The 25,880-nt window shown below is 44.5% G+C and overlaps 1 protein-coding gene across 2 annotated transcripts in view; it reads right to left on the reverse strand.

Annotated features, from left to right (window-relative positions):
• AGBL1 (AGBL carboxypeptidase 1) overlaps positions 1–9,090 on the reverse strand; it is a 388,355-nt gene extending 379,265 nt beyond the window's left edge. The window contains exon 1 of one of the 2 annotated variants that reach the window (XM_083411906.1): positions 8,666–9,090. In XM_083411906.1, coding sequence (XP_083268032.1) covers positions 8,666–8,716 — 51 coding nt within the window. In that variant the 5' untranslated portion in view covers positions 8,717–9,090. The remainder of the gene's footprint in view (positions 1–8,665) is intronic. The other variant, XM_083411907.1, reaches the window with a different exon arrangement.
• Between the last annotated feature and the right edge of the window lie 16,790 nt (positions 9,091–25,880).

The raw sequence follows: 25,880 nt of genomic DNA on the forward strand, positions 1-25,880 counted from the left end.
TGCTCTTGTGGGAAGCACCATTTGTGTTCCACTTGAGGTCACACAATGATCTTGGGCCAGCACCGCAACTGAGAGCAAAGGCCATGCTTCCTGTATTAGTCACATGGGGACTGCCACTCAATCAGGGATCATACAGTAGGTGTGATGATGTCACAATCCTATTGGGCTGTGTGATGTCATCTTAGAGCAAACTCAATAGAAGGGGAGCACAAGGGAGGTTAAAATATATGAGCAAACGTGTGTGTTCCAAAAGTATCTGAAAGGGAGCTATTTTACAACAGTGTCAGAAAGGTCTTTTGAAAACCCACCCTATGAATCTATTTCAGCCCCGCTAAGTATCATTGCATGCCAACTTCCAAGCTAAAAAACTGCTGCATGTCAGCTACCAAATACAGACAATATTTGGAAATCAAATACCATGAGATGTCTAATACATGCATCAGCTACTGGCAAGTATTTAGGTAGTGAGGTCGGTGTCCCCTGAAAAGGGGGTGGGGTTAAAAATTGTAAGAGATAAATAAAATATTTGGCATCAAAATTCACACAGCATAATTTTCCAAGAGCAACTGCGTGACCCAACTATGCCTGGAAGCACACAGACTCCCCATTCCCTTCTCTAGCAAATACACCCTTCTCTGGCATGCAGGATGGTGCTTTTGGTCCCGTTAGCCCATTCCGCAGCCCACCAGAAAGCCTCACTGTGGACAGGTGCGCATAGCCTCTCCATGAGGCAAGCTCTTCCGATGAGGGAAGCGGAGAATTCTTTTGTCTCCTAGCTGAACATGATGAGAATGCAGCCTGGGGGCGTGGAACCTGGCAAGCACCCTGGCCCTCAGACGGGGCTTTGAGCAGGGCCAAGCTCAAATTAGTTTGCTTGCACCCAAGTGGGAAACTACTTATTTGGTTTCTATCCCACCCTTCATCCTGTAGGAGAAAATGTATGTATGTGCAGGGAGAGAGGGGAGATGGTGGGGAAGGACCATAACTCATGGGCTTTGCATGCAGAAGGTCTCAGGCTTAATCCCTGGGTAGTCCTGAGAGAATATGCAACTTGCATGCAAATCTGTCTCCCCTTTCTTGGTGATACCTAAGTGGCCACCTTAATTGTCTGGCTGCTTATTGGGTTGAGCTTTGTTCTTTGTTACAGAGAACATAAATACCTTATTGGCCTCATATGGGCCACACTTTCCTCCCAGATCTGGCTTGTATAAAACCTGAGTGCAGCCTGTCATCATGCTGCTATTGGTAGAGCTGCGACTTAAGCTAAGACCTTGGGAACCCCACAGAACTTCGGTAAACTTCAGTAGTTTTTGTAAACGGATATTTTACGCCCTTCTCGACAGGTGATGCTGGTTGCCCAGTGAATTGTTCACTATGAGACAAGGCAAGAGGTAGCATGTATTTTTTTTAGATTGTAAAAAACACTGGGTGGTGCCAGAGATTTACAGTATTTTCCCCCCTTTCAAAGAGATCTTGTTTTAGGGGTGGCTTATATTTGGTCCAATGCAGTATATTCCACTGCCACCAAGCACTCTGTGCTATCTACTGGGTTGAGAGAGCCCTTGCCTCTCTAGACCAATTTGTTCAGCTGTGACTGAGCTGGGAGCCCAGGCCTCTTTGACTCCTTTCAGAATCCCCACTTTGATGTGGAGCCCTTTGAAGTCTTCTAGGTTGCCAAATTCCACACGAGAAGCTTGAAGATTAAAGTCACTGTGTTTAGCTTGTGACGAAGCAGTGTTGAATTATCATTTGGTTTTCCGGCAGTGGCACCCTCTGAATTCATGGGAAGCTGATTCATGTTGCTGCTCTTTTAAGGAGCACAGGTGAACAACAGAATCAAGTGGTAAAGCTTTTCCAGGACTACCATTTTCAGTGGCCATCAGGGTGGAGGGAGCACCACACTGCATGTTCGACTGATGTATAAACACCTCCTCTCCGTACCTTCCAATATTTTAATATATGAATAGGGTATGTCTGCAACCTGGATTCAAGAACAAGGGTATTTACCATCTCTAAAGAATGGTTCGTATAGTTGAAGCTATGGTTTTCCCAGTAGTGATGTATGGAAGTGAGAGCTAGACCATAAAGAAGGTTGATCATCGAAGAATTGATGCTTTTGAATTATGGTGCTGGAGGAGACTCTTGAGAGTCCCATGGACTGCAAGAAGATCAAACAGATCCATTCTGAAGGAAATCAGCCCTGAGTGCTCACTGGAAGGACAGATCCTGAAGCTGAGGCTCCAATACTTTGGCCACCTCATGAGAAGAGAAGACTCCCTGGAAAAGACCCTGATGTTGGGAAAGATGGAGGGCACAAGGACAAGGGGACGACAGAGGACGAGATGGTTGGACATTGTTCTCGAAGCTACCAGCATGAGTTTGACCAAACTGCGGGAGGCAGTGGAAGACAGCAGTACTTGGTGTGCTCTGGTCCATGGGGTCACGAAGAGTCGGACACGACTAAATGGCTAAGCAACAACAACAACAACTCTATTCTGAACTTAAAAATGGAAAGCGTAATGCTGGTGGTCAACAAAATAGATTTAAAGACTCTCTCAAGGCAAATCTAAAAAAATATAGTATAAACACCAACAACTGGGAAACACTGGCCTGCAAGTGCTCCAATTGGACACGACTAAACGACTAAACGACAACAACAAAGAATGGTCACATTGGCCAGGTAATGCAATCAGTGACCAGTATCAGCAGGGCCAAATTTAGATGAAGAGAGGCCCTAGGCTACTCCACTTGTGAGGCCCCTCCCCATCCCCCACCCTCACAACTAGAAGAAAATGGAAGAGTGTTATAAACAAAATTGAGTGAACGCAAGGATGGTGACAGATATTTAAAATTCTACAATTCACAATTTCTCCTCTAAAGGACATAAGATATTATTGTTAAATACCATGGTGATTTTTAAAAATGCATAAAATTAAAATTTGGGTACCCCTGACTCTCTGAAGTGATATGGTACTGCTTTAGATGTATAGACCAGATGGGGCCATATAAACATGTGTGATTTAAAAAACAAAACAGTAAAAATAAAATAAATTAAGCTCCTCGAGGCAACAGCCCAATGGACACTAAACTCCATGCTGCACCAGAAAATTCCCCTTCAGTTCCCAGAATTGTTTTCCTTCTGGAAAACCTGCAAACAAGGTGTGAAGTTAAAAATTCCCTCACATTGTTGCTCCCCAGTGACTGGCATTCAAAGGCCTGCTGCTGCTCTTCCTGCCATCATGACTCATAGCCATTTTCAAAAATAGGTCCCACTGTGCTCAGTGGGGCTTATGCCCAGGTAGAGACAGGGTAGAAATGTGGTTCACATCTCAATGCAAGACTACCTAACCTGCAGTTCCCATAACAATACAGAAACAGAAAAGCAGATATCCTTCAGAATTCACACTTCTCCAAATTATTTGATGCAGATCTGGGGGGGGGGGAGTGTATAAAAATGTATATATGGGTCAGTGAGTGAAGATGCATATATTTGTGCAAATGACAAAACAAAAATACATTATATCTGCTTTCAGAAATGTGCATTTTAGGAGAAACGTACACTAGGATACTCACAAATTTTCATGAGGACCTTTAAAACTTTTTTTTTGCAAAAATGCTGTAGAAATGTAGCAAACAGAATTTAAGATTGGAAAGACGGAGGGGGGACAGAATTGACATTTGCCCATCCCTACTCCCAGGTAAGTATGTGTAGGATTGCAGCCTCAGTCAACACCAAACATCATTGCATAGGGTATCAAGTCGGAGGATTTCCCCCTTGACCTCAGCATAAAGCAATATCTCAGTCTGTCATCTGCAAAGCAAGTGCTGGGAAAGAGGAGGAGGGCAATTCATGATGTCTAAGGGAGGCTCTTGTGTGTGTTCCCTGCTAGGCTCCTGTCTTGTGCAGAGAGGAATCCACACATCCTCCATCAACACATGATTTTCACCTCTTTCATTTTGAATTGTAGCCTGCTGTCAAGCTGGCTGTCCAGCACACTGGGATGCAGGTCACGCAGGTACCTGCCAGCCGTCCCAGAGAGTGCCAGCTCTAAATGAGCACAATCCAAAACCCAGAGGTTGTGGCCTCAGCAAACATGTGTGCCATTCTGAGTGCTGGAACTAAATCCAGGATGCCTCATATAGTGTCTGCATCCACTGCCAATGAATAACAAGGGCATCCTGTCATCTTGGGCTTTGGAAAGATATTGGCGGCTCATCAGATGTTATATCTGTTTTAACACATTGGGGTTTTATTTTTTTACCTTTTGACATGCTGTGGAATTACAAGTTATTGAAAAAACAACAACCCCAAAAACCCCAAAAATCTAGCCTCAATGTTTCTTGTATTTTATTTAAAACTTAGTGGGCTGAATTCAAAGTTCTGTGTCCGCAAACACAGGGGCTCTTGCACTAGCTGCTGCATTCGTTTTCATGTAGCATAGCAGAAAGGCCCCTCTGAGTAAAAGGGTGTAAATGACTAGTTTAGGGTCACACACTTTTGAATACTCCCTGATTTTGAACTCTGGGAAACAAAACTTTTTTAAACAAAAAAACTAAGTTGAACTATTTCCCTTGAACTGTTTGTTTTCCACATGCAAGGAGTATTGGGGATGAAGGACACTCAAGCATGCAAAGAATAAAAGCCCACACAGCAAGAAGCAGTATATTCTAGGTTAAGGTGGCACTGCTTTATTTCGCTGATTCGATCAACTGAGTGGTGGGTCTGAATGCTGAACTTCAGAGGATGCATGAAAGTAAGGGCTCATTTCAGGACAGATGGAAAAAAAACTAGACTGAATGAGGCCCATTCAGTTCAATTTGCACTTATCTGGAATAAACACAGAGAGGACAGAATGGGCATGAATGGGACTCCTCCTGTTTCCATTCAGACTAAGGTGGGGGTCACATACCTATGTCAGGTAGTGGCCGAGAAGATATTACCATCATTTATTTTCCTTGGTCCATGAACATCCTAGTGCAGACTTACTCTCGGACATTTTGTGGGGGAATTGTAGCTGCCCCCCCCCCCAGAGAGAGAGAGAGAGAATGGAATATTTTTCTCCTAGCCACCACCCAACATCACAAATGGTCTGCACTGGGATGTTTGGGGGGGCAATTGGAAAGGGGGTACAGAATGCCATCCAAAAGCAGCTGCTGATGTTCTCTACACTACCTCCACAGGGGAGGACCCAAAATTATTATTTAAAAATAGCAATGTGATCGTGAGTACCAACATGAAAAATTAGCCAAGACAGAAAGCATGAAAAAGAATGGAATTTCAGTGAAGGAAACATGGGATGAACAGATTTTTAGAAATAATAATAATAATAATAATAATAATAATAATCCTTTTTGCACACTCTTACATGAATACAAGGTGTGAGTCTTCAATTTGATCTGCATTTTGCAGGGGGAAACGAATTCTGCAAATCGACGGAGCTCATGAATTTTACACAAGGAACAATCTGAAGACAAACGTCTGCCACACCAAGGCATCTGTAGTCTATGTAGTTCTACTTTGAAGCCACTAAGTCTTTTTTTACTTGTCATATGCACTTCCACAACACATGGCACAACACACCACCATTTAATTGCTTCTGCCTGTCTTTGAATAGAGACATTTTTTTAATTGCACCAAGGAATGAAATTTTCCGTGAAAAAGTTCCAGAAATTAAATGGCTTTGCATCCCGACTCCAATTTTCTTTCTAATTATGTAGCGGGTTTTAATTAATGGGGGAAAGCCAGTGAAGTAGCAATCGTAGTTTTTCATTTTCTTTATCACATTTTCATTCTGACCTTTTTCTGTTTGGCTCAGGGCAGTGGGCAAGGTTTGCCCACTCCTGTTCCACTATGAAAAACAGCCCTGTCAGATAGGACATCCCTGTAAAGGAATGACTGGCACAAAATTATCAAATATCCAACAGGCTGAGTGAGAATTCGAACTAAGGCCTCCCTGCTCCTAGTATAAAACTAACTACAGTGGTAAGGTAAAGGTAAAGGGGCCCCTGACCATTAGGCCCAGTCGTGACCGACTCTGGGGTTGCGGCGCTCATCTCGCTTTATTGGCCAAGGGAGCCGGCGTTTGTCCGCAGACAGCTTCCGGGTCATGTGGCCAGCATGACTAAGCCGCTTCTGGAGAACCAGAGCAACACACGGAAACACCGTTTACCTTCCCACCGGAGCGGTACCTATTTATCTACTTGCACTTTGGCGTGCTTTCAAACTGCTAGGTGGGCAGGAGCAGGGACTGAGCAACAGGAGCTCACTCCATAGCGGGGATTCGAACCGCCGACCTTCTGATTGGCAAGTCCTAGGCTCTGTGGTTTAACCCCCAGCGCCATCCGCGTCCCTTAACTACAGTGGTACCTCGGATTAAGTACTTAATTTGTTCCGGAGGTCCGTACTTAACCTGAAACTGTTCTTAACCTGAAGCACCACTTTAGCTAATGGGGCCTTCCTGCTGCTGCTGCTGCTGCTGCTGCTGCTGCGCCGCCGGAGCACGTCAGGGGCAATTTCACTCCTCCATTTGTTCTTTCTCTCATAATAATAATAATAATAATAATAATAATAATAATAATGTTATTATTACCCATCTGGCTGGGTTTCCCCATCCCCACTCAGCCATGAACCTCATTGGGTGACCTTGAGCCAGTCACTTCCTCTGCCTAATTTACCTCACAGGATTGTTGTGGGAATTAAATGAGGCAGGATGAGAACCATTGTATGGATGAGAACCATTGTATGCCACATTAAGTTGTGGAGAAAAAGGTGGGCTGATATTAACAACACATTTTAAAAAATCCTTATAACCTCTTCCCTGCCTCCACACACACAAAAAAAACCCACCCACAAAAAACGGACAAAATCTGAACTTTGATTTAGTAGGGAAATTTCGGGACCTGTTAAATAGGGACAGAGGAATGTAAATTATTATTATTATATAGCTATCTACCAAGAGCGGGGAACCATTTTTCTCAGCTTGATGCCCACATTCCTTCATGGACTGCCTTCTAGGGGCCACATGCCAATGGTTTGTAGGGCCACAAGCAAAAGTTGGTGGGGCAATTCATGTGATTCCTCCCTTTGTACAGAAGGCTAGCTCCCAAACTCAGAGACTTCTGTCCAAAATTCAGACAAGCAAGAGGCATAATCCCAGTCCAATGATACATTCCAGCTAAGCACCTCATAAAGGTGCAGAGCGGGATCGGTGGTGGCCCCAGAGATGAGCTGTGGCCTGGGAAGGGTCCAGAGGGCCTGGTAGAAATTCCTGGGGTGTGCCTTTGTCCCCTGGGACCTGAGATTCCCAACCTTAGAGAGAGAGAGAGAGAGAGAGAGAGAGAGAGAGAGAGAGAGAGAGACCCACTAGGGACCCTGCCATTTCCACCACCCTTCTATTTACTGCCTTCATAAAGGTAAAGGGTAAAGGGACCCCTGTCCATTAGGTCCAGTCGTGACCGACTCTGGGGTTGCGGCGCTCATCTCGCTTTATTGGCCGAGGGAGCCGGCGTACAGCTTCCAGGTCATGTGGCCAGCATGACTAAGCCACTTCTGGCGAACCAGAGCAGCGCATGGAAACGCTGTTTACCTTCCCGCCGGAGCGGTACCTATTTATCTACTTGCACTTTGATGTGCTTTCAAACTGCTAGGTTGGCAGGAGCAGGGACCGAGCAACGGGAGCTCACCCCATTGCGGGGATTCGAACCGCCGACCTTCTGATCGGCAAGTCCTAGGCTCTGTGGTTTAACCCACAGCGCCACCCGCATCCCTACTGCCTTCATGCTGCTGCCTTAATGACAGACATGCTACAGCTCCATTAGTGCAAACTAGGATGCTCCTCTCCCTCCATAGCAGCTGCTGGAAGGTGTCACATCCAAGATGTCAAAGATGCTAGCATAATCAGCACGATCCTTAATTCCCAAACTGCAAAAATCCACTTTCTGTTTGCAGGTTGGAAGGTTCAATCTCTCTTTGGGCTTTCACCAACATAGGAGAGATTGTTTTTAAGAAAATTCTGTTGAAAGGTTCTTACATATACAGAAATCATTCTTAGGCTTCAGGTGTCTGGAGTAAATAGCAACAATAGCATCCATTCTACGCAGCTACAAACTCAAGCCTGATTTCTAGCACTTGCTTTTTAAAACAAAAACAAAACAAAAAAGGGATGCTAGACCTGAATGCATAAACCGAGGGTAAAAATCATTTGTTTTTCTGTTCTGAAACCCAAAACAAATCCCAAACATGCAGCAGACTTAAAACAGCTAGGACTGCTGCAAGAAAAGATTTCAGTGCAAACAATCTATTGCCTAATATTTACACAGCATCTGAATGTACAAAAAGCACTCTATGTACATTGCAAAGTTGGTCAATACTGTATTATTCTTTCTGTGTTGCAGACAGAGGGCTGAGAAACAGACGCTTGCCTAAGCTGGCCACCTGATAAGTTCATGGCATGGGTGAGACTTCCTGGTTCAGTGCTCACAGTCTCATTCCATGCGCCCAATCTGATTTTGGACAGCAGGGAGGTGTTAAATATCAAAGCAGGTACATCCATTCAATTCTTATGGCTGACCTTGAGACAGGAGGGAGGCAGGCAGGAGGGAGGGGAGAGAGTAAGACAGAACCAACAGGGGTCTCCCCATTCCAGCTACTTTGAAGTCCTCTTACCTGAAGCGTAGAGAGAAGAACTTGCAAGCCACTAACTTCTTGCTCAGCCATGCTGCTCTATGCTCACTCTCTAAGTACTAGCGGTGCATGCAATTCCAACAGTTGCTTTGCTAACAGTCCTCGGCCTGATTCAGAGAGAGCAGCTAAACTCCAGAGCAGGAGAAAGTAAAAAACCAGAGCAATGCAACTCTAGATCTCCACACAAGAGATAAATGTACACACAGGCACTCACACTCTCCCTTCACATACACACAGCCCGCCCCCTGGTCTCCTGTCCCTGTAGTGGTCTCCCACTGTGACGGAGAGATTAATTCCTATATAAAGAATCTGAGGGATTAAGCAAAGTGCTCTGCGAAAGGTCCGGGTGTTGGGTGCACAGCCGGAGGCGTGCAGGGTGGGTGGTGATGGCAGCAGGAGGAAAAGGCAAAGAGAGGAGAACCTCAGATCCTCTGGGCAAAGCCTGCAAAGAAGGAGGGGAGGGCGATCGAGGCTGCCTGCCTGTCAGACATTCTCAGCTGACCTGCTGATCAGTTCCAGAGAGCCCTCAGAGGCCAGTCTGCTCTGACTGCTTCTAGTGAAATTGGAGACACATGGAGATTGACAGGGCCCTAGACATTGGCAAGCAGAGGAGTCCTGCAGGCTTAGTAAACCAGAGCTCTTCACATGCTTTGTTTTTAAAAAAGCTGTTTGTAAGCTGCAGCCTATCTTGTATGCAGTACATGAACTGGCCTAGGTGTGTAGAGGGATTTTTAATCAATAATCAAGGCAAGTCAGTAGGCTGGTCAGCAGCTGAGAAGAGAGAGCTTGGGGGGCTCCCAGCAATCATTCAAACCTGAGCTGTCAGGTCCAAATGGTGGATCTATTTTAGTACAGCTTTGAACTTTATTATATTATGAATCTTTCCTGTGCATGCAAAAATCTCCAGGATCTCCAGGTAAGGATGGGAAAGACTCCAGTCTGAAACCACCAGAGAGCTGCTGTCAGTCAGTGTTGGCAAGACTGAGTTAGATGGTCTGACTTAGGAAGCTGCCTTATTCCAGTGGTCCATCAAACTCAGTTTTGTCAACACTGACTGGCAATGGCTCTATAGGAATCCTCTAAGGGAGAAGTGGATAAAAATTGGGTGAGGAAGGATTAATTAAGGCGTGATCCTGATTGATTGCCCCCCCCCAAAAAAAAACTCAACAAGTTTGGGCCTCCCACCCCAAAAAAAGCTCAACAATTTTGGTCAATCCAATGGATAGATCACTGCCAGTTTTTTTATAGTGGGAGTTGATCGCAGTCTCTTGGGAGTTGGACATGCCTGTTTTAGAGCAAGTTGCTCACTAGGAGCTCTCCGTGGTGCTGCAAAAACTTGTCCACCTTACTGCCTTCACAGGATCAGAACACAATGGCTATGTAGCAGGCAAAGTTCTATCCCCCAGCCACAGAACACTTTAGACAGCCACAATTCTGGTTTTCCAAGATTTCAGCACAATCTGTGATCCAGCAACCATGCTGAAGATAAGCAGGACTGGCAATGGCCAGTGCTTGGATGGAGAAGATCTCCTATGTTGCTCTGGTAAGGTAAATTGTAAAAGAACTCTGGATGGTTAAGTCCAGTCAAAGGCGACTGTGGGGTGCAGCATTCATCTCACTTTAGGCTGAGGGAGCCAGCGTTTTTCTGCCTACAACTTTCCAGGTCATGTGGCCAGCATGACTAAACCACTTCTGGTGCAGCAGAACACTGTGATGGAAGCCAGAGTGCACGGAAACGCCATTTACCTTCCCATGGCAGCAGTACCTACTTATCTACTTGCACTGGTGTGCTTTCGAACTGCTAGGTTGGCAGAAGCTGGGACAGAGCAACAGGAGCTCACCACCATCGAGCAGATTCGAACCGCTGACCTTCCGATCGGCAAGCCCAAGAGGCTCAGTGGTTTAGACCACAGCGCCACCTACGTCCCTCGTTGCTCTGGTATGCAGAAGCAGGTGGGTGGATTCTCTGCCCTCCACAGCCAAGACCAAACACCAACACACACACAGAGGTGATGGGAGTTGGTGTCCAACAAACCTCTGGAGATCATTATATGGGCTGCTCTTGGGCCAGAGAATGAGCAGCTGCAGGGACCTTAATGTTAGTATTTCACGCCTCCAATGCTGCAGATAAGATTGGTGTAAATCACATGCCTGTCTGGGAGAGTGTGGGAATGGAAGACAGTCTTATTTCTTCCGCTGTATGTACTATTGTACTGTACTTTTGCTTTTACTTGTTTCCTGTTCCTCTCTCAGAGCTGGAGAGAGAAAACGTCATGATTCCTTTGTCTGTACATAGTGTGCATATAAATACGTAGATTAGCTCTACAATGTCTCATGCTTCTTGCTGTGTTTATGCTAGAAGATTAGTGTGCGTATATCATTTGGTATATGTCGCTGAAGCGCACTGGAGAAGAAAGGCGCACTGCCTTTTCCAAAGGTGAGCATATCGGAGGACACTTGGAGTTCAGGGGCTGCGGGGGCACCCCAGAGTGTTTTCCAACACGTAAGTCCTCACTCCCTGTCCTGTAAAACTCCATGCCAACTGTCAGTTTACTCAGGATTGCAAAGGTAAAAAGAAGCATGCTCAGGCCTCTGGTTGGCCACCATGAGAACTGGGTGCTGGTCTGATCCAGCAAGCACTTCCACTTTCATTAAAAGCTGAGATTTTTTTGGAAGGTGGACATTGTGCCCTGTTCCACATTGTGTGCTTTCCCTGCACTCCTGCAGAATCACAGCTCAAACTCAGTCTTTTGCATAGTCAGATATAGAAACAGGGCAATCAGAAGATATTTCCTTAATAAACCACCGTCGGACGCTTCATCACTTCCCACCACTTCTATCATGCCATAACACGATTGATAACAGACTTTACATCCTGAGGAGTATTTCCATCCACCTTTGTTCTCAGCTTTGTTCTCGAAGCCTTTGTTCTGAGAGAACCCAAGTGACTTACATCCAAGCCTGGCTATGTAAGAACCCTGATCAATGCTTTTTTTCCTCCCTTTTTCTTTTAGCCTTCCTCTAGACAATTATGCTTGATGAATAAGCTTTGAGTGATTACAAGTCAGTTAGAAAAATAACAACTAAGGCTGAGGGCAATCCCCAGGTCTCTTACAAGGTGCCTCCAAGTGCCCAGGTTACTGAGCCACCTGGCCTACCTAGCAACAGTGGCTAAGTCCCAAAAGATGCCCACCATTTTGAATTCCCACAGTGTCCAGAAGTGACATGACATCAGATTCCCCCAGAACTCAGTGGGAAACTTAACAAAGCAAGGTGGCTCCCAGATCTAGCAGGCAGAATTCACAGTGCTGGTTATGACCTATAAAGCATGATCTGGCTTGGGCCCAGACTACCTGAAAGATCGTATCTCCCTGTGTAAGATCCTCAGGTGAGCACCTACACTCAGTCCCTTCAGCAAGAGAAACACGATTAATGGTGACACAAGAGAGTGCTTTTTCTGTGGCTGCTACCATCTTGCAAAATTCCCTCCCAAGAGAGGTTAGATTGGCTCCCTGTTTGCTATCATTCCACCAGCAAGCTAAGACCTTCCTATTCAGACACACCTTACAAAACTAAGGTACAGATGATGCTGATCACTGGGATGCTATTGGGGCAAACTGTATTTTAACTGCTGGTTTGAAATGTCTTTTGATGTATTTTAACTATTGTTTTTTAATTAGTTTGGTTTTATTACTTTGCTTTTTATAATGATGTTTTAAATGTTGCAAGCCTCCTTGAGTCCCTTTTTGGGAGAAAGGTGGTATATAAACATATTTAATTTAAATTAAATTAAATTAGCAGCTGCCGTTTGATAAATACATAATCAGGAGTAATGTACTGATACACACACACACACAGAGAGAGAGAGAGAGAGAGAGAGAGAGAGAGAGAGAGAGAGATTGTAAGCTCTTGGGAACAAGGACATGTATTTTGTTCATATTATTCTGTAAAGCCCCATTGATGGCATGAGCTAAATGCCTTGATAATGATGTTAAGAACATTAGAGAGATGTATGGAGAGAGATGAGTGTAAGTGTAGAAATCTCTGACTTTTGCATGGCTACGTTGCCAACAGTGCAAAGACGGGAGTTGCATTCATTGCACCCACTTTTAGCTTTGACTCCACCCACTAATGGCATGTGCTCCCTAGAAGGTTGCCCACAATGGAATACAGCCCTCAAGATGAAAAAGCTTCCACACGACCAGGTGTATATCTAGAAAGACAGCGAACCAGAGCACCTTAGTCGGACTACTTGCTGGGCATACTATTCAGATAGCCAGTTTTGCAGATGTGCGCTGAACATGCAATGTCAGATTACAAGGAAAGCATAATATCTGCTGCCACCACCCCAAAAAAATGGGGATCAAGTCTTCCTTTCCCAGGATGATTGCCCCTTTATCTGCCTCCCGTGTCTCCCATGTTTCCGTTGCTTTGATCTGCCCTACCAACCTGACATATTAAAAACAAGTTCTCCTAAAAATACTGCACTCTGCGCATCCTGCAAGAATCTCGACTTGGAGAAATTAACACAGCTGACAACTGTGCTTCCAGGGTCAATCTCGGAGGCTTTGTCTCACCCTGGCAGGGCCCAGCATGTCTAATAAAAGAATTTTATGTAATAACCAAGGGAGAAGAAGTGTAGAGGAACAATGCTGCGAGATGAGCAGAGGAAGAAAGGAAAGGAAGGGAGAGGGGGGGAAAGCCCTTTGAAAACGTATTTTATAAGCCCGGCTAGCACTCAGCATGCTGCAGTGATTAATCCATTGACGAAAAATGACTTTGCAGCTAATTAAAGCCAGCTTAAAGAAGCTGTTTTGCTGGCACCCCTCTCTGGTGCTAGTGGTAATTGCACCTGTCAGCAAAACTGGGTGAAACTATAAATTTCCACAGTGTTATATATTTTTGCACATATACATATATATTTTAAAGGAAAGTGGCATGCGGTGCAGGCCCATAACCCAGTTCAACTACATCATGGGCTTTTCTTCTGACAGCCTCAAAGTAATAGCATTTACTTATGCCATTAATTCTAGTTCCATTGTGGGAATGCCAGCTGTCTGAATCTACTGGAATTGGAATCTATTCTACCTCCAAAAATACCCACTAAGTCTTCCATTTCCTGAAAGTTTAATGGTTCCCTGGATCATTGATTCTCAACTGGAGAGACCTGGCCCCCTACTGGGCTGCAGCCTAACCCAAGGCAAGTTGCAACAGGAGTACTGCCACATATGGTAAGAAATTATAAAGTGTCTCCCAACACTAAATGCAGGTCCCAGATCTGAAGTGGTTGAAGCCTAGTGTTCTAGATCAAGGCTAATTCACAAATGCAGTGTGGTCTATCAGTTGATGGATGATCAGGGCTGAATCTGTTTATATTGTTTGCTCCCCTATCTGCGGAAAGAGTAAGAACACACTGTGCCCTCTCCATTAACCCAACATGCCTCCCCCACCTCCAATGTCAGTAGGTGTTCATGAGGAACATAATGTTCTAACAGGAAATATGCACAAGGAATTCAAAGCATGTAGGCACAGAAATCAACAGTGCAGATATATGGTGACATCATGCGGCAGCTAGACTGGTGGCTGGGGGCGGCCGCCGAGACCATATAACACCAGTCCTGAAAGACCTACATTGGCTCCCAGTACGTTTCTGAACACAATTCAAAGTGTTGGTGTTGACCTTTAAAGCCCGAAACAGCCTCAGCCCAGTATACCCGAAGGAGCATCACCACCCCCATTGTTCTGCCCGGACACTGAGGTCCAGTGCTGAGGGCCATCTGGTGGTTCCCTCACTGCAAGAAGCAAAGCTACAGGGAACCAGGCAGAGGGCCTTCTCAGTAGTGGCACCTGCCCATCAGATGTCAAAGAGATAAACAACGACCTGACATTTAGAAGACATCTGAAGGCAGCCCTGTTTAGGGAAGTTTTTAATGTGTTACATTTTAATGTATTTTTAATCTTTGTTGGAAGCCACCCAGAGTGGTTGGGGAAACCCAGCCAGATGGGCGGGATACAAATAATTTATTATTGTTGTTGTTGTTGTTGCATCAGAGGGAGTGCAAGGAGGAGAACCATGCATTTATTTCCCACTACAGGTAGGGGAGCAAACAGAAGCAGCTCACTGGGTAGGGCAGGACTGCCAGGCTAGCAACAGGTGAGCTGCTGTTGCTTACCAGAGGTAAGAGACCTGAGGCAATGGGGAGGTTGGCATGGTTCAAACACACCAGCAGAACCAATCCAGTGCCTCTGCCAGTGCATTTGCACTGCAATGACCTCCTTGCTGCCTCGACGCTCTCCGTTGCAGTAAGCAACAGCAACCAGCATGCCAGGTACTTCTGGTAGCAAGAGGGGAAAGTATTATATGAGCTGTTTTTTAGTGACATGCAACAGAATATATGAAATTGTGCTCACTGAAAAGACCCTGTCAACTGGTACTTGCCAATCTGAACTTAACTAACAGGAGTCCAGAGAGAGGAACACCTGAAGCTGATGCAGGTAGGGTCGTAGGGTGATAAGTGGTCCTTCAGATAACCTGGCCATAAGCCATTTGGGGCTTTAAAGGGTGGCCAACAGCACTTTCAGTTCTTGCACTGGTGTCTGCATTTGCATGTAAGGTGATGTCAAGCCAGAATGTCCTTCTTTAATTATTTTCCAGTTAATAACCAGGGTTGAAAGGTTGAGTCTCTATTGAGTATCATTTCTACATTGGACAACAATGTCTGGATTTCTCATTAGAAGTGGAATTCAGAAATAAACCAGAGATATATAGACAGCTGTTGCTGAAGCTTTGATCTCCCACTGAAAAGATGAAATACTTTTCACCTTCAATCCCTACAATAACTGGGGCCAGAGGGGTTTGATGGTTTCAGATAAGCATTTTAAACAAAGTTCAATTTATTCTCCTTCAACCCTGACAGATTGATTGTCAGATGACTTCTGAAATAGTTTCAGTTAGATGACCTATTTATGATAAGCTAATCTTATTTTGGTCGGGAGAGGGTGTGTGGGTCATGGGCACACAATCTTGGAAGTGAATTCTATTTATTTAACTGCTTGGCTGGTCCCTGCCAACCCCATTACCCCCGTGTTCTGGCACCCAATGAACATTCTTACAATGCTAATGAATAGGCTCTGTGCCTACAGATAGGATCCAGTCCATGAGCTATGCCTAATTTGTCAGCTGTATAGTTTGGGGAACACTTGCTGTGAGACAGAACACTTCACCACTTTTTTTCACATACACAAGCCCCTGGTGTGCTAACCATATGCAATTCCACCAGAGAAGAAATAGCTGCACAATGTGTGAGTTCTTCTCATCACAGAGGAGTTCTCACATCAGCTCAACAGAATAATGGGTCTGGCTAATTCTGAATATCTCTTTCTAGCATGGAACCATTTTCCAGCTGATGCAGCATCCCCCAAAAAAGTCATTAAGCACCAGTCTTTAAATACTGCATTTATTTGTGTATAAAGGTAAAGGGACCCCTGACCATTAGGTCCAGTCGTGGCCAACTCTGGGGTTGTGGCGCTCATCTCGCTTTATTGGCCGAAGGAGCTGGTGTACAGCTTCCAGGTCATGTGGCCAGCATGACTAAGCCGCTTCTGGCAAACCAGAGCAGCATACGGAAACGTCATTTACCTTCCCGCCGGAGTGGTACCTATTTATCTACTTGCACTTTGACGTGCTTTCAAACTGCTAGGTTGGCAGGAGCAGAGACCAAGCAACGAGAGCTCACCCTGTCGCGGGCATTCGAACCACCGACCTTCTGATCGGCAAGTCCTAGGCTCTGTGGTTTAACCCACAGCACTACCCATGTCCCATATCATTTGTGTATACATAAATACATAAAGCTCCCAGGAGAGAGCTAGGAGGGTCTGTCATTATGGCCCCATCCGCATTATATACGTAAAGCAGTATGATAGTCATGGCTTCCCACAAAGGATCCTAGGGATTGTAGTTTGTCAAGGGAGCTGAGAATTGCTAGGAGGCCCTATTTTCACACACCAACAATTCTCAGTTACCTGGGAAGAGGGCTGTTTATTCTGAGAACTATAGCAGCTTAGGGTTGCCATATTTCAAAAAGTGAAAATCCGGACACAAAAGTTGTTGCTATTTTTTTGCAAAATCTCCTATCATAGCTCTATGTAGGGAATAGAGGCCTCCCACCAACCCAAGACAAAAAGCATTTTAATATACATTTGATTGATATGAATGCCAATTTATTTGAAGGAGGGGAGGGTTGTTTGGTTCATACAACAGCCTTGTGCACTATCTCTCAACGTACTTCGCAGGGTAGTTATATGGGCAAAATATACCAACCCATGTACAGTGTCGCAAGCTACTCAGAGAAAAGGCAAGATTAAGTGAAATTAGGCTCCCATTCCTAAGGCTACACAAGATAGCTTCTTGGTAAGTTTCATCCTTGATGATGATGATGATGATGATGATGATGATGATGATGATGATTACCAAGGCCTCAGATCTGATCAAAGAAGCATAAGGTAAACAGAGGAGTCCATAGACTCGGTTACACTGGGCAATTATAATGTTAAAAATGTGTTATAAAAATATGACACCAGAGAATGCTGTAGAGCAGTGATCCGTCACCAATGGTAAATTGCATTGGGAGCTTTTTTATAGCGTTTTTTTTTTTATAGCGTTTTCCTTGTTCGTGTAGATCAAGCCCCCTTTACTTGATGGTAATAGAAATATTATCCAGGCTGTTGCTTAAGAAAACAAAAATGCCTTACAAAAACAGACTTCTTTCCAATCTTACATTTCCGTATCTTGTGTTCCATTACTCAACAAAACAATTCCATATTTCGGGGGGGGGGGGATCAACTGTTCTACAACCTTACTTTTTTCCTTTGGAAGCAGCTCGGTTAATTTATCAGTTTCCGCAAATCCCATGCATTAGATCAACTACTCTCTTTCTCTTAGAGCTTGTTGACACTTCCATTTTCTGGCCCATGCTACCTTAGCAGCTACCAACAGAATGCATACTAATGATTTGGTACGAAGTAGAACTGATTAAAAGCTTGAAGGTGAACAGAAGGGAATATGGAATTTCTTGTCAATTCTTGCAAATCACAAATTAAGAGTTCTGACACTTATTTCCACATAATATTTTTCTCCTTTTTTTCTTTACCTTGCCAATTGCTAAATGCTCACTCCTCCATCCTGTGACTAGCAGAAGTGGAAGAACCTTCATGGGCTGCACAGTTGTGACCCAACAGTCATGAATGGTGGCCTGCAAGGGGGATTGGAAACCATTCTGGCTTTGTGCCTAGGGCTGCAAAATTGGTGCAGCAGGGACAGAGTTTAAGCAATTGGCTGGCCACAATACATGGCCTGGTGTGCTGCGTTTGACTTGGTGAACCAAACAGTTTGTGGGCCGGCTATCAACTATGAAAAGTATTTTTATTATTATCTTTAAAATAAAAACCCGATCTACTAGTACCAGTCTGATGCTTTGACTTTGAATATCTACAGCCCTATTAAATGTTTCTTGCAAACAAATTGCTCCTTGGCCCAAATCCAGGTGAAAATGTACCAATGCCCTAAGGAACAGTAAAGTCGTAACAATATGGACAAGTGTAAAGACTTTAAAGAGCTCTCCAGGTATACACAATAAGCGCTTGTGCAAATCAAGGAGTAAAGATAAAGGGGGGGGTAAGAGAGAATGGAGCTCATAATCATTTTACGACTACATTCATTTTTATGAACATCCTTTTGTGTGTGTGTGTGTCAGAGCTCTCCTAGACGGATTCAGGTATTGATCTTTCCAGTATTGTTAACTCATAACCAGACCATATTTGAAAACATAAAAGTTTAAGAGGGATCATAAAGAAAAGACAGACGGCTTCGGCAGATCACCTCTCACCACGGGGAATTGGGAAGCATAAATCTCACCAGGTTTGGGGAGGCGGGTGGGAATTATGCACGTCGAAATTAATTCCTGGCCATGTCTATTTCTTAGGGCATCTATAAGCTTTAAGTCATCATATGAAGATGGAATGACAGATAGCATAAAGTTAGGATGAGGGGAGCTAAGGGAGCCGTAAGTAACTAGGAAAGAGGGACTGGAGGAATTATATCTTCCCCACACTTCCTGCATGCAGAGCTGAGCAAGCCTAGATGCATTTGCTGAAATTCACTCCTTGTTCTGGAGAAGGAGAACAACTCAATGGAAGAACACCAGCTTTGACTACAGAGGGTTGGTGGGGATGAATAGGAGCAACAGACCTGGGGTCTGCACCATGGTGGGGGGCACACGTGGTACTGGCAGCAACAGCAGTCACTGCCTGGCTGGCGTCCTCCTAGGGATGGAGGAGGAAATTGATTTTGTTCCCATTTTAACGAGAAAATGCCTAATTTGGAATGACTGAACCAATAAACAGAACACAACTATCTTTCGAAATTTGCACTTCTCTGAGTTTGGAGATGTGCTTCTCCAATCAAAAAATATGTGCCAAAATGTATATATTATTGGGGGGGGGTTAAAGCCCATATGTTAATGAAAATAATATAGATAAATGTATTATATCACAGCAAAGGGCTTGCCAAAATGTGTCCCTTAGTCAAAACTGCATACAAAAATGTGTTCGTTGGGAGAATTTTGCACTAAAATGCTGGCGATTTGGTGGGCGGATTTTTGAATAAAAAATCACAAATTGCGGCAGAAGTGAATTTGAAAAATTTGAGAAAGTTAGATAACTGGAATCAGTGGGTTCACATCTGGCTGCCTTCAGCCTCTGGGCGAGGCTCTCCACCTTCTCCCCTCCTAGAGCAAGGCAGGGAGAGAGCAAGGAAGTAGAATCAAAGGCTAAGGAGAAGTGTTAGAAACTGAGATATGAAAGCCAGAAGCTAAGTGGCACCTTAAACCTAGGTTATGGGCGCAATAATGAGATGTCTAGGCACACTTTTTTAATAAGAATACATACAGAAAATACTGGTCTAGATGGACCAATGGTCTGGCTTGGTATAGGATAGCAGCTGCCTTTGTTCAGTTGCCATTTTCAGACACTGACTTTGAGAAGAAGAAGAAGAAGAGGAGTTTGGATTTGATATCCCGCCTTTCACTCCCTTTAAGGAGTCTCAAAGCGGCTAACATTCTCCTTTCCCTTCCTCCCCCACAACAAACACTCTGTGAGGTGAGTGGGGCTGAGAGACTTCAGAGAAGTGTGACTGGCCCAAGGTCACCCAGCAGCTGCATGTGGAGGAGCAGAGACGCGAACCTGGTTCACCAGATTACGAGACTACCGCTCTTAACCACTACACCACACTGGCTCCCTTTGGTGGGTCTGTAGAGAGAACGGTGTCCATGACCAAGCAGCAGACTATGTTGACTAAATCTGATGCACTGATGGTACCATTAAAAGAGTTCCATTGGTGGAACGCAGAGAATGGAATGGTAGGAACTGGACTCAAAAGTATGTTGGGCCGAAGCCAACTAGGGCTTTGTAGTTTATAATCAGTACGTTTAATCCTGCCAGGAAGAGAACAGGGAGAAATTCAACTCTCAAAGTGCAAAGCTTCCCCCACCCCCCACAAAAAAAGAAAACAAAACTAGTCCTATAAATTAGGAAGCCTTGAAATGAATGCACTCACGAAATGTTTCTAGCCTGTAGTCACTTTTACTTACATTAGACAGTGTGCTCATTGTTTATTTTATGTGTTTGGTTGTTTGGTTCTAATTTATGTTCTCTACCCCACCCTGGTATCTGCAGAGACGAAGGCCAGGTTTCAAATATTTGTCATAAATAGATAATAGTAAAATCCACAACAGTAGAACATAACCTTGCCTCTGCCTTCTCTTTTTTCCTGATGTAACTCTCTCTGATGTCCCTTAGATTAAAGCTCCTTTCAACATGAACAGGTGTGGGAAAATGCAACTTGAGTAGTTAAACTGAAAAGCAACCAGCCATTATGCATATTCACCAAAACTTGTGGAGAATGTGCACATAATCTGCCCATGAAGAGTGAATTGTGCACATTTCCCAGTCACTATACATAATCTCCAACAGGCCTCCCTATCTAGTCCTCAGGACTTTCTCCATACCACACCCCCTCTCCCCAAGTCACTTTCAATATTTCTCGAGTGATTTTCCCTGGCTGGGCTGTGTCCTTGAACTCTGGCAATGCTTCTTGCTAGCCTAAATGGAGGATAGACAGTGGCGTAGCGTGGGGAGTGCGGGGGGGGCGGCCACACCGGGCGCAACATCTGGGGGTTAGGGTTAGGGGGCGCAAATCCACGGGTTAGGGGGCGCAAATCCACGGGTTAGGGGGCGCAAATCCACGGGTTAGGGGGCGCAAATCCACGGGTTAGGGGGCGCAAATTGCTTGCCTTGCCCCGGGTGCTGACAACCCACGCTACGCCACTGAGGATAGAGAGGAGGAAGTGTGTCTGTGCAGAAACTAGCCGACCGTACAAAGGTCATTGTTCTGCCAACTTTTGCCTCTGTCCCTGCCCACCCCTGGCATGTGGCCCTTGGATGTTTTCCCAGAAGGGAAACTGGACCTCAGGCTGAAAAAAGGCTCCCCACCAGAGATTTAGAGGATGGAAAACACGCCAAAGAAAGATTGTCGCTCAGCTGACCTTGTTAACATGCTCAGGGATGGCTGAGGTGGATGATTGTTATCATGAATCTGCAGCCGTTATCTATTAGCCAGAGGGTTTATATCGTGTTTACATTGTGTTTGACACAGTGCAGCCAAATCTGTGTCGCAAGCCTCAACGTGCTCCTGCACAGGGGACGCAAGATAGACCAAGCCAAGGGAGAGGAAGACAAAAACACTTGTCCCATGCAGCCACTTTGCAGTGGGGAAAATGCTGCAGTCATTAAAATTAGCAACATGTATATGTGCTTGTTTGAAAGAAAGACCCTCTCTGTTTTTTTGCCCAAAAACAGCAATGTACCATGAATGAAGTTCCGGGTTATTTACTACTGCCCTCTTCTGGACAAAACCAGAACCACTTCTTTTTACATCTGGGAGTCTGTTGCAAATGGTCAAGGATTATGGGAGTTGTAGTCTAGCAGCACCTGGAAGACCACTCAGTCCTAGGGTTGCCATATTTCAAATGGTGGGATATGGCAAAGTTGTTGAGCTTTTTTGGCAGATTTGCAAAAAAAGAAAAATTAAGTAGTTTTTGAGCTATTTTTAAGGAAAATTGCCAAAAACGACACTCCAAACGTGTGTTGCGTGTAAATAAGATGGTCTGCCACTGAGCTACAGCCTTTACCCAAACAGCAGGAATAATCTTCCACTGACCAGACACGCAGATTACCAGGTCACACTCCGCCCTACTCAGGTGGAAATGCATTGCATGTCTATTTAAATTATAGTAATTGCTTCTATACATGCTCATTTTATGCAAATCAAGGAGGGTGTGGTGCATTTCTTCTTTTCAGACAGTGTGTAAGTGGCTACCCCGGGGCAGGAGCCGAAAAAGAAAGCAGTTTCCCTGACTGGGTAGGGGTTGACCTCAACGTAAGTTGTTTCGTCTTTCAGCCTTACAAGAATTGCCGTAGAAATTTTAATTAGAACCACCGAGTCACAGCCAATCCCTTCACGCTCACTGTGTCTGGGAGCAGATTCTGAGCTTGGAAGGAGGCCTCCCTTCAGGATTTCACCGGCTTTTATTTGCACTGCAACTGTATTAATTTTATTCCCTCTGACAGCTGTTTTAGACCATTTCACTCTCGGCTGGAAGCATGATCAAGCCTGAAATGCAGGCTGTAAATAGAAGCCTGAGTCGCACAGTAAACTGATTTAATGTGTAGCATGTTTTATTAATGTTGCAACATTTATTGTGTATTTTAAGTCGTCATTGATTTTTATTAAAATAGACACTTTTATTACGGGCGCTAAATAAAATACTGTGTTTCCTTTCTCCCCCTCTTCTTGCTGTGAATTCTAGTTAATTTGGAAGTGCTTGTGGAAGCTGGAGCTGAATCTTTCCAGCTTTAGTCAACTTTACCACTTGGCAGCATAGACACCAAAGAACAGGATCAGAACTATTGGCTCCTTAGCCACTGAAACTGAAAACCCCCAGTTCCATTAAGGATAACTGCTGAATTCTAGCTAAAGTGGAATTGAGGGCCTGTATTGGGACATATTCAGAATACCATTGTATTATGAAGAGTTAGGTGTAATGCTCTGCAAATTTCCTCTTGGGATGTCTTCAAAGGTGCCCAGGCACAGACCTGGACATAGATAGCACTTCCTGGTGGTTAAAATAGAGTAGAGCTTTGCAAGAGTTAATCATAACTTGCTAGAGTTAGCATTTCTTATAGAAAGGCCAAGTGATTTAAGGAGTGGGAGACATGAGGCCATAAATCCTTTAGAGACAGTGCCACCTGGGTCCCCACATGACTTTAAGCAGTGGCGTGGCATGGGGGAGACCACAGGGGCAGTTGCCAACCCTTCTGGCAAACCAGAGCAGTGCACGGAAACGCCATTTACCTTCCCGCCGGAGCGGTACCTATTTATCTACTTGCACTTTGATGTGCTTTCGAACTGCTAGGTTGGCAGGAGCAGGGACCAAGCAACGGGAGCTCACCCCGTCGCGGGGATTCAAACCACCAACCTTCTGATCGGCAGGTCCTAGGCTCTGTGGTTTAACCCACAGTGCCACCCGCATCCTAAGGGATGATGGTGGTTTTAGTCAAAAACATCTGGAGGGCACCATGTTGACTACTCTTACTCTTACATTCTTCTGCATGGTTAGCTTGGTTGTCCGATTCCCCCCATAACCAATACATGCGGCACAACAGCTGTAGAAAATGAGAGCTACTTTATACTAAGAGAGAATGCGCAAGCTTACCAGCATGAGCCACATTAAGCCTGGCAGGTGGGTGAGCCACCTACTTGCACCATCCATTAATTCCTAAATGCTCCCCGCAGAAGTTACTTCTTCTCTGAAACCAACCTGCTTTTGAGAGCACCAGAGGACCCTTAAATGTCTGGCTAGCCAAGGTGATTGTGTTCTGAGTGGGACCCATTTATCCCATCACTGGCAAGCATTCCCCACAAACGGCACACTGCTCTTCTCTTCAGGCTTCTGCCTCGCCATTTAGCTCTTGCAATCAGGTCCTGAGAGTGGACAATCAGCTCTCCACATTTGAGCCACATTATTAGCAGGAAGCGCTTGCAAACTCCAAATGTAACAAGAATCCGATCTCTTACTTATTCTGCATACAGACACATCCGTTTCTTACTGGCACAGTCTCCTGTGCTTCTAATAGCAGGACCGTGCAGAGCTTGTTGGAGGCCCCGGGTAGATGTCTTTTTAGAATAAAGTTATAAACTCGAACAAAAAAGCAGTCTATCCCTCCAAGACCTGGAGCAAGACCTCCAAGACCTGGGGCAAGTGTACCCAGCTGCAACACTCTCTTCTACACTGGCCTATCTAACACCAAGTGGGCACACAGGATTTTAGGAGGTGAAGCTCCTACTACTTAGCTCTGTTCAAGGAGGAGGTTTTCCCTGCTAAATGTCAGCATGATGGACTGCAAAGGCACAGGAGTGGTACTCAACATACGATTTTAATGCTATTGTTTTACTGTATATTTTTATGGGTGGTATTTTAATTTTGATGTTTATGCTGTTGGCTTTTATACTTGTAAACATCTTAGAATTATGTAAAAAAATATTATTGTTGTTGTTGTTGTTGTTGTTGTTGTTGTTGTTGTTATTGTTGTTGTTATTGTTATTACTACTACTCCCTCATCAGCTCTAATTGCTTGCTGTCTAACTTTCAGCAGAAGTAAAACATGGGATAAACTTTTAAAGTTGGACTTTTAAAAGAATTTTTTACATGGAACAATGCTTCTTTGTTATTTTGACTGAAGAGTAGAGATGGCAAGTCTGTCGAAAACTGATAAGAGAGAGAAATAGAAATTGACAGACTTGCCCAACTCTTTAGTTCTCCCCATATCCACATCACTTTGCAATTTTATTTTATTTTTAAAAGCCTTGTGAAAATTATTAGCATTTTAGTGTGAATTTCTCCCAGTATACTTAATTAGCACGCATCTTTGCCTAATGTAAATATTTTAGCAAAGCATATTTCCCCTAATATTTCCATACCATAATGCATGTTTATGCACTCTTTACCATGGTGTATGCATTTTTACATACTTTCTTTTGCTAGAGTACTGCATTACAAAATTCAGAAAAGTTCAAAGTTCAAAGGGTGGCTGTGTTTCAGTTCACCTATCGTTTCAGAATGTGCAGATTGGGTAGCCTCACTTCTGAATGGGAACTGAATTGAATTTCTCCCCCACCCCTACAGAAGAACTAGTGCAACTATCATTGCTAACTTTTCAGTCTGCCACTGTTAACTGTGTCCTTTTTTAGAATGGCTTGATCTACAGACATTAGCAGGTAAAAAAAAAACATTGATTCCAAAACTGTTTCATTTCCAGCTGATTTCTGCTGTTCAAACCATTGTCAAGAACACATGAGGAGGCATTTTTTCTTCCTGGGAGAGTTGGTTATACAGTGGTACCTCAGGTTAAGTACTTAATTCATTCTGGAGGTCCGTTCTTAACCTGAAACTGTTCTTAACCTGAAGCACCACTTTAGCTAATGGGGCCTCCTGCTGACGCCGCACCGCCGGGGCACGATTTCTGTTCTTATCCTGAAGCAAAGTTCTTAACCTGAAGCACTATTTCTGGGTTAGCAGAGTCTGTAACCTGAAGCGTATGTAACATGAAGCGTATGTAACCCGAGGTACCACTGTACTATATTCAATGCAGCTTTGTTTGGAAATGAGAAGAACTGGTGCCTGTTCTATTGTCACTGACATTATGGAAGTATATCTGTGAGGCTCATCTACATACTTGTTTACAGCAATCGCTGCTACTCCTGCTTCCCGATTCCTTGAGGTGAAGAGTCTCCCATTTGTCACCGAAGTCAGCCACAGAGACCTTAAGCCGCTTTCTGTTCAGACAAGTTAATCAGGTGCTCCTTGTCATCAGAGTCGTCTTGGGAAGATTCATGAGACCCTCGTACGAGCCGGGTAAGAAAATATACTGGTGTCCATGTTCCACACCATTTTGAAGTTATTTCTGGAAAGCCAATTTCAGCACTCCTCGAGATTAGATGGGCAAGTCAGAGATGGAGAGAGAAAAAGAATCCAGGCCTGTGCTTTGTGAGTGGCTCGCTGAGTGAAAAGTTTCCCTGCTGCAA

This window comes from Podarcis tiliguerta (genome assembly GCF_965153285.1).
Source record: "Podarcis tiliguerta genome assembly, chromosome: 14".
NCBI classification, from domain to species: Eukaryota; Metazoa; Chordata; class Lepidosauria; order Squamata; family Lacertidae; genus Podarcis; species Podarcis tiliguerta.